The sequence below is a fragment of the Staurois parvus genome, unplaced genomic scaffold (assembly GCF_062004578.1).
Source record: "Staurois parvus isolate SC_StPar_1 unplaced genomic scaffold, SC_StPar_1.0 ptg000895l, whole genome shotgun sequence".
Classification (NCBI taxonomy): domain Eukaryota; kingdom Metazoa; phylum Chordata; class Amphibia; order Anura; family Ranidae; genus Staurois; species Staurois parvus.
Genome location: NW_028318691.1, coordinates 336956 through 350173, shown reverse-complemented (window position 1 = coordinate 350173; position 13218 = coordinate 336956). Strand labels below are relative to the sequence as shown.

The window sequence follows — 13218 nt, the reverse complement described above, 5'->3', positions numbered from 1 at the left end:
GCCATCTTTAATAAGGGATTAGTACTACTCTACATCATTTCTGCCACATATGGAGTGTTTACTACCCTGTTTTACCACTGCATCTTCTGAATAAAGTCCTTTTAACAATACTACACTATGGGCATCTTTTTGGCTCCCATTGGAGCTTATTAATTTCCAGGATATCCCATTACAATCCACTACCACCAGAGGGAGGGAGCCCTGTATCCAGTCTGTGCACCCATCCAACCTTAAGGGGACCTCTGGACCTGGCAGTTATAATCATTTATCACCAAGACAAGATTTCCTACCTTTAGATGGATGCTCACCTATTCCGCCTTCCTAAGTGATCTGGTTGGATATTGATTACATGCGCATTACCTATGCGTGTCCGGTGAGTGTGCAATTTTATCATTTGCCCCGGTAACTACTTGCCTTGGTATACTGCGACTTCAAGTGGATTACCTATATATTTTATAAACTATTTTTTTATGCGTTTATATTTTTTTTTTTTGGGACATTTTATTATATATCTATCTACTAACATCTAGCGCTGCACTTTTATTTATTTATTATCTTATGAGGTTTGCTGTGATTACCTTGAGTGCATTGGCAGCTGATTTTAGAGCGCTCACTTTTCATTCATTTATTTGACACTGAAAGGCAGCTCAGATGGGCACTGATATGTGGCATTGATGTGCACTGGTAGGTACTGATATGTGGCATTGATGTGGCACTGATGGGCACTGACACAAGGCACTGATGGACACTGACAGGTGGCACTGCTGGGACTAGACTGATCATCAGGGCACACTGATCATCAGTGCCCTGATGATGAGTGTAGATGTCCCCTCCGCGGAAAGCCGATTACCGGCTCTCCTCTCTTCTCGAGCTCTCAGCGTGACAGCTCAAGAGGAAAGAAATGCCGATAACTGGTATTTCCCTGTTTACATGTGATCAGCTGTGATTGGACACAGCTGATCACATGACCAAGCCGACATCTTCGGCTCTTTCCGTGATCGGTGATCCGCTGTGTCCAAGGGACACTTCGCATCGCTGATTGCTGCACGCTCCCTGAGCCGCGCATGCGCAGTGAGAATGGGAGGACGTCATATGACGTCCTCCCAGAACAAGAGAACCACTATATGGCAGGCGGGAGGTGGTTAAAGTGTTACTAAACCCAGGACGCTGTATTCGCTATATCTGGTCTCCCACAGGACAGACAACATGGAAGTGCAATTATTTTAGCAAATATAAACTTCTAAATACCTTTTCTTATCAGTAGTTAGAGCAGTCTTTTTTCTTCTATCAGTGTCCAGCAGAGCACATGTTAAAGCTTGTAGGAGGAGTTTTAATTTTGCTTTAGGAGGATGCAGTACCCCTGACCTCTGTCTGGACAGTGCTGATTTGCCCTGTGCTGATCAGATACACTCTCACAAGAAAACGAAAACCACTCTAGCAGTACACACTAAATTTGAGCATGTGCAGAGTGACTCCACATGATAAGACATCAGGAGATAAGAGGGGGACACTGGAAGAAGGGGAGGATCAGATAAGTCAGGATCAAACTGCCTTTTTACACAATGCAGAAGAGTAACCCCTTAGGTTCCACAGTGAGTGTAACAAGCATGCTTTACTGCATATACTGACTGATTGTACTGTTGTGGGTTCAGTAACACTTTAACTCTCTTGATATGCATTTGTCCCCTTTTCATGTTTTTTAAACCGTTACTTTGAGATCAAGAGCCATTCATAAACTTGATGAAAAATACAGTTTTGTTGCCCTTATTTAACAGTGTATATACCTTTCTTTCTTCAGGCTAGAATTACATATTGTTGGAGGTTTTAATGATGAGCGACAACTATCACAAAAGCTATCACAGCAACTGCTTAGTAAGTGCACTAATTGTGATAATGTAATGTCGATAGCAATTTATATCATGTCATTTTGTATACTTTAAAGTGCTACTAAACCCTGCATTCATTATATTTGGTCTCCCACAGTATACAGAACATGGAAATGCAATTATTTTAGTAAATATAAACTGCTAAATACCTTTTCTCATCAGCAGTTAAAGCAGTCTTCTGACTTCTATCAGTGTTCAGCAGAGCACATTAAAACTTGTAGGAGGAAATTTCATTCTGCTCTGGGAGGATGCAGGACCCCTGACCTCTGTTTGGACAATGCCGATTGGCCCTGTGCTAATCATATGCACTCTTCCAAGAAAAAAAAAAACCCTCTCTAGCAATACACACCAAACTGAGCATGTGCAGAGTGTCTCCACATGAATATGTCTTTCAGGAGATAAGAGGGAGACACTGGAAGAAGAGGAGGATCAGAGAAGTCAGGATCAAACAGCCTTTTTACACAATGCAGAGGATTAACCTCTTAGGTTCCACAGGGAGTATAACGAGCATGCTTTACTGCATATACAAACTGATTTTACTGTTGTGGGTTTAGTAACCTTTTACCTTGTCCATTTACTGAGCTGTACATGAATGCAGGTGTTGCTGGAGACTCTGGGGTGCAGGAATGCTTTTAGGCAGGGGTGTTCAGGGATCACTGGAGGTACAATGGTGCAGACACTGGAGGTGTGGGAGGCTCAACTATAAAGTGGAGTTCCAGCTGTTTTTGTGTTAATTAAAATTTAGCAGCTACAAACTCTGTAGCTGCTGTCTTTTAATAAACACACACTTACCTTTCCCAGGGTCCAGCGCAGTACCTTCTTTCCTTCTGTCCTCCACGGTGCCGGCATCTCTACTGTGGGCACCAGGCTGTGAAAGTTCCCAGGAGACTGCGGGAGCAAGGAGGGAGCCGAACTAACAGGTCACTTCGCCCGGGGAACTGAGCCGGAAGTGGGAGTGGGAACCTGTCAAAACCAGGTACCCACTCCCCCCCCCAAACAGTGGCAAATATGGGACTGGAGGGGAGGAGGAGGCAAGTAAGCGGAGCTTCTGCTTTTGAGTGGAACTCCGCTTTAAACATATTGAGTGAAATGTTTATCATATGCAGCTTGCTCTGGGGACTCTCAGCAGCGTGAAGGGGCCAGGAGCACTAGCAGGGGACCCGAGAAGAGGAGGGTCGGGGCTTCTCTGTACAAAACCATTATATGGAGCAGGTAGATATGATGTTTATTTTAATAATATTAAAAAAAAAGCTTTACAACCACTTTAAACTTTACCTATTAACTAAATAATACACCACATTTTTCTGAGGTTTTTATTTGATTAACCGATTAATTGAAACCATAATCAACCAACTAATCGATTATGAAAATAATCTTTAGTTGTAGCCCTAAATTGAAAAAACCTCAGAAGGAGCGAGGTCATAATAAAATTCATAAAGAGGTGATACCAAGGTTTTCTGGAATAGTCTGCTTCAATGCAGCTGGCTGGTGCATGAGTGGGAGACTTGGTTTGGTAGCTTGCAGTAGTGGGCCCAACATAAGAGTTTGGTCCTTAGTTCTGGAGACAATACCATCTTCCCTAGAGAGTACTGGTTGATTCCAGAATCATCCCAGCTAGTATGCCAGTTGAATGGAGTAATAGTAGGACATGGTAATAACAATGGACTCTGGCTCAGCTGGAGCTTAAAAATTTTGAGAGTGAAAGGAGTATGGGAGTACATTAGTGATGACAAAGACAACCTGAGAGAAGAACAAGTACCAAAGGACATCTCTAGATGTTCATAATTGCCTTCCCTGATATTAAATGCAGTCTTCAATTCATCTCCCTCTGACGCAGATCAAGTTGTATGCATCCCATAGGTCTAGTTTTTGAAATAAATAGGCTCCATGGAGGCAGTTGAAGAGCTTTGTAATAAGGGGCAGTGGTTCCTAACAGTGATGGCATTACATGCATAGTTATTAATAGAAGTTGAGGAGCACATGGAATGACAGGAGGCCCCCCAAATGAGTAACTGAGAGATTGTTAGGATGCTGAGTGCAGGTATCCAGCAACAGAAGGGGTAACCATATCTGTGTGCTGCACCTAAGGAAGCCGGAATCAGAGTGCATATGACTAAAGTAAGATTTATTATTAGGTTTCATGCACACTTGAGCCTTTGACATCTTTTTTTTTTTCTGCCTGTAACGTCCCCTGCATGTTAGCCTATGTGTCCATGCACATATAGGTGTTTAGAGGCAAGGGGCGTTTAGAGGCAGAAAAAAGTTACTTGCACGTTCAAGAGAGGAGTTTTTTGGAATAAAAAAATGCATAAACACGCCTAAGCCTAGGTGTGTTTAACGATGACCTGGGTCAAGGGGAGCAGATATGAGGGTGTGAGCAGGGTACAGGGTGTAGGTACTGGAACAGGATCACAGTAGGAATTGGGGTTAAGGTTGAGAACATGATCAGGAACACACCGACAATAACCCTATGGGACACAGGCAAAAGGTACTGAGGGAAGCTTGTGGAAGGTTTATACCTTCACAGCAGCCAGCATCGGGTTTAGACTAATTAGTGGGATTTGCTGGCTACTGGGAGACACCCCCTGGTGGACATTGGGGCTACACCCTTCTGCTCTGGTAACCTCAGTAACACCAACAGGTGTTCCAGGTGCTGACAAGGACCATTCTACCAATAGAGAATGTTATTGGAGCCAGGGAGTGTGTCGCTGGTGGCATAACAAGGAAGGTGACTACCTCCTGGTGAAGTACATTCACAGACATTCACCTGACCTGCGTGGTAGGAGAGCAGATGAGCTCAAAGGAAAAGGACAGTGTTGTCTATTACAGAGACTTGAAGAACTTGTGGAAGAAGTCCAAAGGTCTAGGCAAGCCTTTTCACGTGGGACTCAAAAATGTTACCAGCTGCTCATGAATCTAGAAAGGCTTTTAAGGAGTGGTTTTGTTGAGATGCATCTTTATTGTGCAACTCCTAAAGATTTAAAAAATCAATGCCATGGGGTTTATTTACTAAAGCTGGAGAGTGCATAATCAGGCTCACTTCTGCAAGGAAATAAGTCAGCTTCCAGGTTTATTGCCAAACCTTAATTAAACAAGCTGAGGTTGGCAGCTGATTGGTTTCTATGCAGAAGTGAGCCTAATTTAGCACTCTCCAGCTTTAGTAAATAAACCTCTTTGTGTCCAAATCACACTTCACAAATGTAACTAAATAACCATAAAATATCGTTCTTATTTTCTGCCACCTCTGTATGTTGGTCTTCTAACATCTGCAATTATCCACCACCTTTGTAACTCCACTATATAATACTATTTTGTGTCAACTGTGCTTTATGGGAATTTTCCTTCCTTTTTCCATCCAACTTAATATATTACATTTCTTGGTACAACAAACTGCACCTCTGTAAATAGCATATGCATGTACAAATATTAAGCCAATGCATATGATGTACTGTGGTGTCCTATGCATCTCACCTGCCTGTTATGAGTCCTCCTAGCCCCGTCCGCAGCACCCACAGCTGGCAATAGCTCCTGCCTGCCTTGGTTACTCCTGCTGATGTGTTTCATCTTTGACATTGCCTGAGAATATCTGAAGCTCTTGTATGGTCTGAAAGTAGGGCAGACTTTGAATGGATACAGGAAAGAAAGTTCCTATAAAGCACAGTTGTTATGAAATAGTAGTAAAGTATTATATTCTATATACCAACGCCTAGCCCACTCCACCTCCAGACGTCAATCCACACCACCTACACCACCTCCCGACGCCGGCCTACACCACCTCCCGACGCCGGCCTACACCACCTCCCGACGCCGGCCTACACCACCTCCCGACGCCGGGCCTTCAGCACCCCTGACACCGGGCCCTCAGCACCCACAGACTGTAACCAGCCAGCTGCGGCCCCAGCCGCCCACCACTCCCTCTCCCCTCCTACGATAGGACACTGATGAACTCCGACATGGCATAATGGACTCTCCCCATCCTCACATCCTGACTGAAACCTCCCTCCTCTCCGACCTGATCAGCATTCTGCCCACCTTAGCATGCCACCTGCACTCCTCCTCCTCGTTCTCCTCTCCTCCATCCCCAAACTTGCCTCCCTCTACCGCCCTACTCCCACAAAACACCTCTACATCGCACCCTCACTTCTTCCCTCCCCCCTTTACGGCTCTCACCACCTCCTCCTGTTACTCCACTTCCCCGCCGACCCACAACCCACCACCAACCGACCCACGCGCTCCTGCACCTCCCATTCCTATGCCACCTTCCTCACCCTCCTTCTCCTAACCGCCGGTGACATCTCCCGAACCCTGCCCCTCCATCTCCCCACTCCCCCTCCCGGCACCCCCCTACTCACGCCAACCACCGCAACCCCCTCAATCTTATATCTGTCCCCCTCCTCCCCACATCCACTCCTCCCCTCTCGGTTGCACTCCTGAACGCCCGTTCGGTTTGCAACAAGCTCACTGCCATCCACGACCTCTTTGTCTCCCACTCCCTCAACCTCCTAGCGGTCACCGAAACCTGAATCCAAGCCACTACTCCACCTCCCCTGCTGCCCTCTGCTATGGAGGCCTCGTCTGGACCCATTCACCCAGACCGAGCGGACGCAGAGGCGGAGGGGTCGGTATGCTCCTACCACCGCTGAGCACCTTCCAGGTCCTCCCTAACCCCCCCTCCCTATCCTTCTCCTCCTTCGAGGCCCATTGCATCCGGCTCTTCTCTCCCACCCCACTACGGATTGCGGTAATCTATCGGCCTCCTCGTTCCACATCCCCTTCCTTGACGACTTTGCTGCCTGGCTTCTCTTCTTCCTCTCCTCCGAGCTACCGATCATCATCCTAGGCGACTTCAATATCCCGATCAACGCCAACAGCCCGGCTACTTCCCAACTCCTCCTTCTAACCTCCTCCTTCGCGCTCACACAACACACTCAGTCCTCCACCCACTCCAACGGAAACACCCTGGACCTCGTTTTCTCCCACCTCTGCACCCCCCACGACTTCACTAACATCCCCCCCCGAAGCATCTAACCATCATCCGCAACCTCTGCAATCTGGACCCGACTCATCTCCACCCAGCAGCTGACCGTCTGTATGACAGCATCCTTCCTCTGTCATGCCTTGACCTGGCCACTACTGCATACAATGACTCACTGTCAGCTGCCCTTGACTCCCTGGCACCCTTAACCACACGTAGCATTAGACCCCGACCGCTTAAGCCCTGGCAAAATGACAACACGAAATGCCTCAAACGACGCAGTCGCTCGCTGGAGCGCTTATGATGCAAAACCAGATCCCCTCCCACGTTCTCCCTCTATAAAGTTGCCTACACCGCTTTCCTCCACGCCATCAAGCAAGCCTATTTCATAACCCTTATCAACACCCTCTCCACCTGCCCTAGTCGGCTCTTCTCCACTTTCAAATCCCTGCTCTCTCCCACCCCCACCCAGCACCTCACTCACCGCCCACGAGATTGCTGATCACTTCCAAAACAAGATTGACGCAATCCGTAAGGACATTGTCAACTCACAATCCACCTCTCCACCCTGCCTTCCGCCCTCCTTCAACCCCTCAACCCTCCCCTCCCCCGACCTCATAGTCGGACTACCCCCCACTATACCCAATGCCCCGCACATCATCACCTCCCCAACACTCCGCTCCTTCAGCCCAACTACCCCCGCCTCACCACCTGCCCCCTGGACCCTATCCCCTCACAGCTCCTCCAGTCACCCCCCCCCCCATCATTCGCTCCCTCAACCACATCATCAATCTCTCCCTCTCCACCGGCACCTTCCCCTCCCCTCTAAAGCATGCACACATCACCCCCATACTCAAAAAAACCCTCCCTTGACCCCACTAACCTTATCAACCTTAGACCCATCTCCTTGTTGCTTCCAAGCTCCTTGAGCGCCTGGTCTACAATCGCCTAAGCGCCCACTTCACTGATAACAACCTCCTTGACCCCCTACAGTCTGGCTTCCGCCCCCTGCTCTCCACCGAAACCGCCCTACTTAAAATCACCAATGACCTGCTAACTGCCAAAGCCAATGGACACTATTCTATCCTCCTGCTCTTCGACCTCTCCGCAGCCTTCGACACTGTTGACCACCCTCTCCTCCTTGCCAAACTGCACTCCCTTGGCATCAAGGATGCTGCTCTCTCCTGGTTCTCCTCCTACCTTTCCCAATGCTCCCTCAGCGTCACCTACAACACTGCCACCTCCCCCTCTCTGTCGGGGTCCCCCAAGGCTCGGGCCCCTCCTCTTCTCCATCTATACCTCCACCCTTGGCAAACTTATTCACTCCCACGGCTTCAATTACCACCTCTATGCCAACACCCAAATGTACCTCTCCACCCCCCACCTCACCCCCTCACTCTCTGCCCGCATCGCCCACCTCCTAAACGACATATCCGACTGGATGTCGCTCCATTTCCTCAAACTTAACCTATCCAAAACCGAGCTCCTGGTCTTCACCCCACCCCGTGCCCCCCCATCCTCTCCATCACTACTAACAACGAAACCATCTCTCCCACCCCACACGCCAAAGTCCTGGGTGTCACCCTGGACTCCCACCTCTCCTTCCTAACCCACATCCAACTGCTATCTAGATCTTGCAAGCTCCACCTCCGCAACATCTCCAAGATACGCACATTCCTTACCCCAGACACCACCAAACAACTCGTACACTCCCTCATCATCTCACGCCTGGACTACTGCAACTCCCTTCTCACTGGCCTACCCAAACGAATGCTATCCCCACTCCAGTCGATCCTACACTCAGCAGCCAGACTCATCCACCTCACCAAGCGCTCCACATCTGCCTCCCCCCTGTGCCAATCCCTTCATTGGCTCCCGATTGCCCAACACATCAAGTTCAAGCTGCTAACCCTGACCTACAAGGCCATTCACAATGCCGCCCCGAACTACATAACTGACCTGATACCCAGATACTACCCTACCCGTGCCCTCCGCTCCTCACAGGACCTCCTGCTCTCTAGCTCCCTGGTCTTCTCCTTCCACGCCCGATTGCAGGACTTCTCCAGGACTTCCCCATCCTCTGGAACTCCCTACCCCAATCCATCAGACTGTCACCTACCCTCCTCACCTTCAGGCGCACCCTGAAAACCCTCCTCTTCAGGGAAGCCTACCCCAACCTCACCTACCACCCGACCTTAACAACTAACCTCCTCCACTCCTCCCACCACTCCATCCCCCACAGCCATCTCCTCCTGTACCACCTTCCCCTCTCTCCTAGATTGTAAGCTCGAAAGTGCAGGGCGCTCGAACCCCTCGTGTAGTGTATTGTTACTGGCTTGTCTCATGTTCTGTCCCCCTTGCTACTGTACAGCGCTGAGCATACCCTTTGGCGCTATATAAATACTGTATAATAATAATAATATAGCTCATACAGCTCTGATGCATTTGAAATTAACAAAGGTGGTGGATAACTGCTCGTGTTGGAACAGCACACACAGAGGTGGTAAAAGATAAGAAGGACATTTTATGGACAATTTGTGAAATTTATTAAATGTGATTGCAATTTTGTGCAATGTATAGGATTGCACAACTTGATTTTTGGAGTCTTTATGGGTTGCTCAGTAAGGATGGTTTGATGCAAGAGTTGTATTTAATATTGTTGCTGCATTGTTAGCCTATTAATACATACCTCCCAACTTTGGAACTTGAGAATGAGGGACACTTAGGAACGGAAAAGACATGAGGAGTGCACTGCAACTAAAATGGGCATGACTAAAATGTGCTGGATATTGAGTTGGCTTCAAGGAGCATGGTTAAATAGAGTTTAAAGCAGTATTAAACCCAAAAGCAAACATTTATATTTCAGCTTACCATCTCTTAGATGTAGTGGCTGCATTTTTTTTTCCTTTTTCTTTTTAAGAATTTCTGTCTTCTTTCTTTTTCAAAAGAACAAGCTGCCCAGCAGATGTAGCAGTTATCTTGTTGAGACAAACCATTTACTACTGACGGGTGCTTACAATGATCAGCTTTAATTTATTTTTGTAACACCTTTATCCTAAAAGAAAAACGATTTACTGTAACTGCTTAATAAATGTTAGTTTATCTAGATTTGCTAGTCCATCAAACCCTCCCCTCAGACTGACAATGCTGCTATCCAAACGTGTCCCATGTGCTTCTTCATCCAGAGTGGGGTCCAGCTTTTTAAGCTGCAATATATTACATTTTTGGTTTTGGGTTTAATATCACTTTAAGCCTATATAGGTTTAGACTGTACTTGGTCTGTAGTCCTTGTACCCACAAAATACTGCCTAATTTATGTGCTGTGAGAGGCTCACTGACATAAACCTACACTTAATTTAAAAAAAATGTACTGCCATGTATACACTAAGATGCAGTCAAGGGCTGAGGTATACTTAGTTGCCCTTTTATATCAGAATCTCCCCATCACATCACAAGTCCCCCTTTTCATGTCAGGTGTCCCCCTTCACATTAAAGCCCCCCCTTTCACACCATGGGTCCCCTCCTTCACATCAGTAGTCTGTCACGATTAAGTGTCAGGCTTCGAGACCAGTAGTTATATCAGCAGAGAGGCTCCCACCAACCAGCAGGATAGGAATACTAGCAGGTTATCCTGGTAGATGAGAGGCTCACCTCAAGTGTAGGGTCTAAGCACTAACTAGTATTCATCAGAGCTCCTGATGGTGGAGAATATTCTGCCTTGACCTTGTTTGTCATGAACCTTGAACCCTTTGCTCCTTCCCATTTCCTGATTCAAGCCATGTCTTTGCACTTCCTGTTTGCTTCCTGTTTTGTAGTTAGTCTGTTGGTAACAGCAGGAATTGTGATTGGGAGATTAGGAAAAAATCTGGATGTTTAATTAGAAAGGATTCTGAGAAGTAAAGTTATGTTTTAGAATTGGTATATGCAAACTGTGCTGTAGGAAGATAGTCCACCCAATCATCCTGAAGATAGCTGATAAAGCACCGAAGATACTGCTCCAGAGTTTGATTGGTTCTCTCGGCCTGACGATTCTACTAGGCATGAAAAGCAGAGGACAGATTAACGCCTAAGAACGGACAGTAACACCTAATGCTGAGCAAAAGAATTTCGAAGTAAACTGCATTCTTCTGTCTGACACTAAATCATCAGGAATTCCATGTAGTTTAATGACTTTGAACCATCAGTTCTGTAGCTTGTTTGAATGGCCCCTTAACTGGAATAAGATACGCGCCATCTTTTTGAGGTGGTCGACAGCTACCAAGATAGTGGTCATTCCTTTTGAGGGAGGTAATTCAACTACAAAGTTAATAGAAATTGATCTCCATGGTTTTGATGGAACGGGGACCCCCAAGTCTGAGACATCCACTTTCACAATAAAAGGTAGTTCAGGATCAGAATTGGTGCAGAAGTGAAAGGATTTTTTAGCTTACTAACAGCACTCCATGCCTCAGATGGCCTTAAAAAGGGCACTCCTTTTTTTGACAGCTGTGCTGTTACCTTAGAGACGTTCCTTATGAACTTCCTGTAGAAATTGGCAAATCCAACAAATCATTTTATTTCCATAACATTTCCAGGGGCAAGCCAATCCATCATTTATTTGATCTTCTCGGGATCCATGCTTGCTCCTTCTTCAGAAATATATTTCAAGAACTGGACCTGGGTTTGTTCAAACTCACATTTTTGTAATGTAATGATGTAAAGGCGGTTCTTAATCTATCAAAAACAGTGCAGATATGTTTGCGAAGCTCCTCCAGGTTACCCGAAATGATGAGTATATCATCCAGGTGTGCAATTACAAACTGATCCAACAGATCTCAAAAAACATCATTGATGAAATGTTGAAAAGCCATGGGAACATTGCAAATGCCAAAATGCATAACCAAGGACTCAAAATGCCTAGATCTGGTTCTAAAAGCGGTTTTCCAAATGTCCCCTTTACGAATGCGGACAAGGCTTGTAAAGACTTTGGCAGAACTGAGTCTTTCCAGCATTGCAGAGATTAAAGGGAGAGGATAACGGTTTTCAATAGTGTGTTTATTCATGTCCCTGAAATCGATGCACAGATGCAAGGTGGAGCCCTTTTTTTCAACAAAGAACAGGGCTGCTCCTGCAGGAGATGTTGAGCGTTTTACAAACCCATTCTCTAAATTCTCATCATATAAAGTGAAATAAGTGCAGCGCTAAAATGTGAATAGTCCTGGTAGGTATATGACATATAATTCATGTATGCGATTAAAGTCCGTAATATATATATATAGTTGTGTTCAAAATAATAGCAGTCAGACATCACTAACCTGAATGAATCACTGTTTTTGGTAGAAATTATATTTCTACATGGCAAATAATTTACTAGCAGGTGTAGTAGAGTAATAGAAATCCAACAGACCCAACAGTCATGACGTGCATGCTGCTGATTCTGTGTAATTGAATCACTAATTGAAAGGGGCATGTTCAAAATAATAGCAGTGTGGAGTTCTATTAGTGAGGTCATTCATTCTTTGAAAAACAGGTGGCAATTATTGCCCTTATTTAAGGAAGGAAGGCAGCAAATGTTGTACATGTTGGTACAGTGCATTTCTCTCAGAAATTCTGAGGAAAATGGGTCGTTCCAGACATTGTTCAGAAGAACAGCGTACCTTGATTAAAAATTTGATTGGAGAGGGGAAAACATATAAAGAAGTGCAGAAAATGATAGGCCGCTCAGCTAAAATGATCGCAAATGCTTTAAAATGGCAACCAAAACCTGAAAGACGTGGAAGAAAGTGAAAAACTACCATTCGAATGGATAGACAAATAGCCAAAATGGCAAGGACTCAGCCAACAATCAGCTCCAGGAAGATCAAAGAAGGTCTAAAGTTATCTGTGAGTACTGTTACAATTAGAAGACACTTATGTGAAGCCAATCTATCTGCAAGAAGCCCCCGCAAAGTCCCACTGTTGAAAAAAAGACGTGCTGAAAAGGTTACAATTTGCCAAAGAGCACATTGACTGGCCTAAAGAGAAATGGCGCAACATTTTGTGGACTGATGAAAGTAAGATTGTCTTTTTGGGTGTAGCGGCTGGAGACAGTTGGTCAGACGACCCCCAAACACTGAATTCAAGCCACAGTACACTGTGAAGACAGTGAAGCATGGTTGCGCAAGCATCATGATATGGGGATGTTTCTCATACTACGGTGTTGGGCCTATTTATCGCATACCAGGGATCATGGATCAGTTTGAATACATCAGAATACTTGAAGAGGTCATGCTGTCTTATGCTGAAGACCCCAAACACACCAGTAAACATCTTGGTTCCAGACCAACAAGATTGACGTTATGGAATGGCCAGCCCAATCCTCAGATCTTAATCCAATAG

The 13218-nt window shown here is 46.0% G+C and overlaps 1 protein-coding gene across 1 annotated transcript in view; it reads left to right on the top strand.

Moving 5' to 3' along the window:
- Positions 1-13218, top strand: part of NTAN1 (N-terminal asparagine amidase) — a gene marked incomplete at its 5' end in the record, with an annotated part of 545039 nt that overhangs the window by 235592 nt on the left and 296229 nt on the right. The window contains one exon of the mRNA XM_089656218.1: positions 1799-1872. Coding sequence (XP_089512344.1) covers positions 1799-1872 — 74 coding nt within the window. The remainder of the gene's footprint in view (positions 1-1798; positions 1873-13218) is intronic.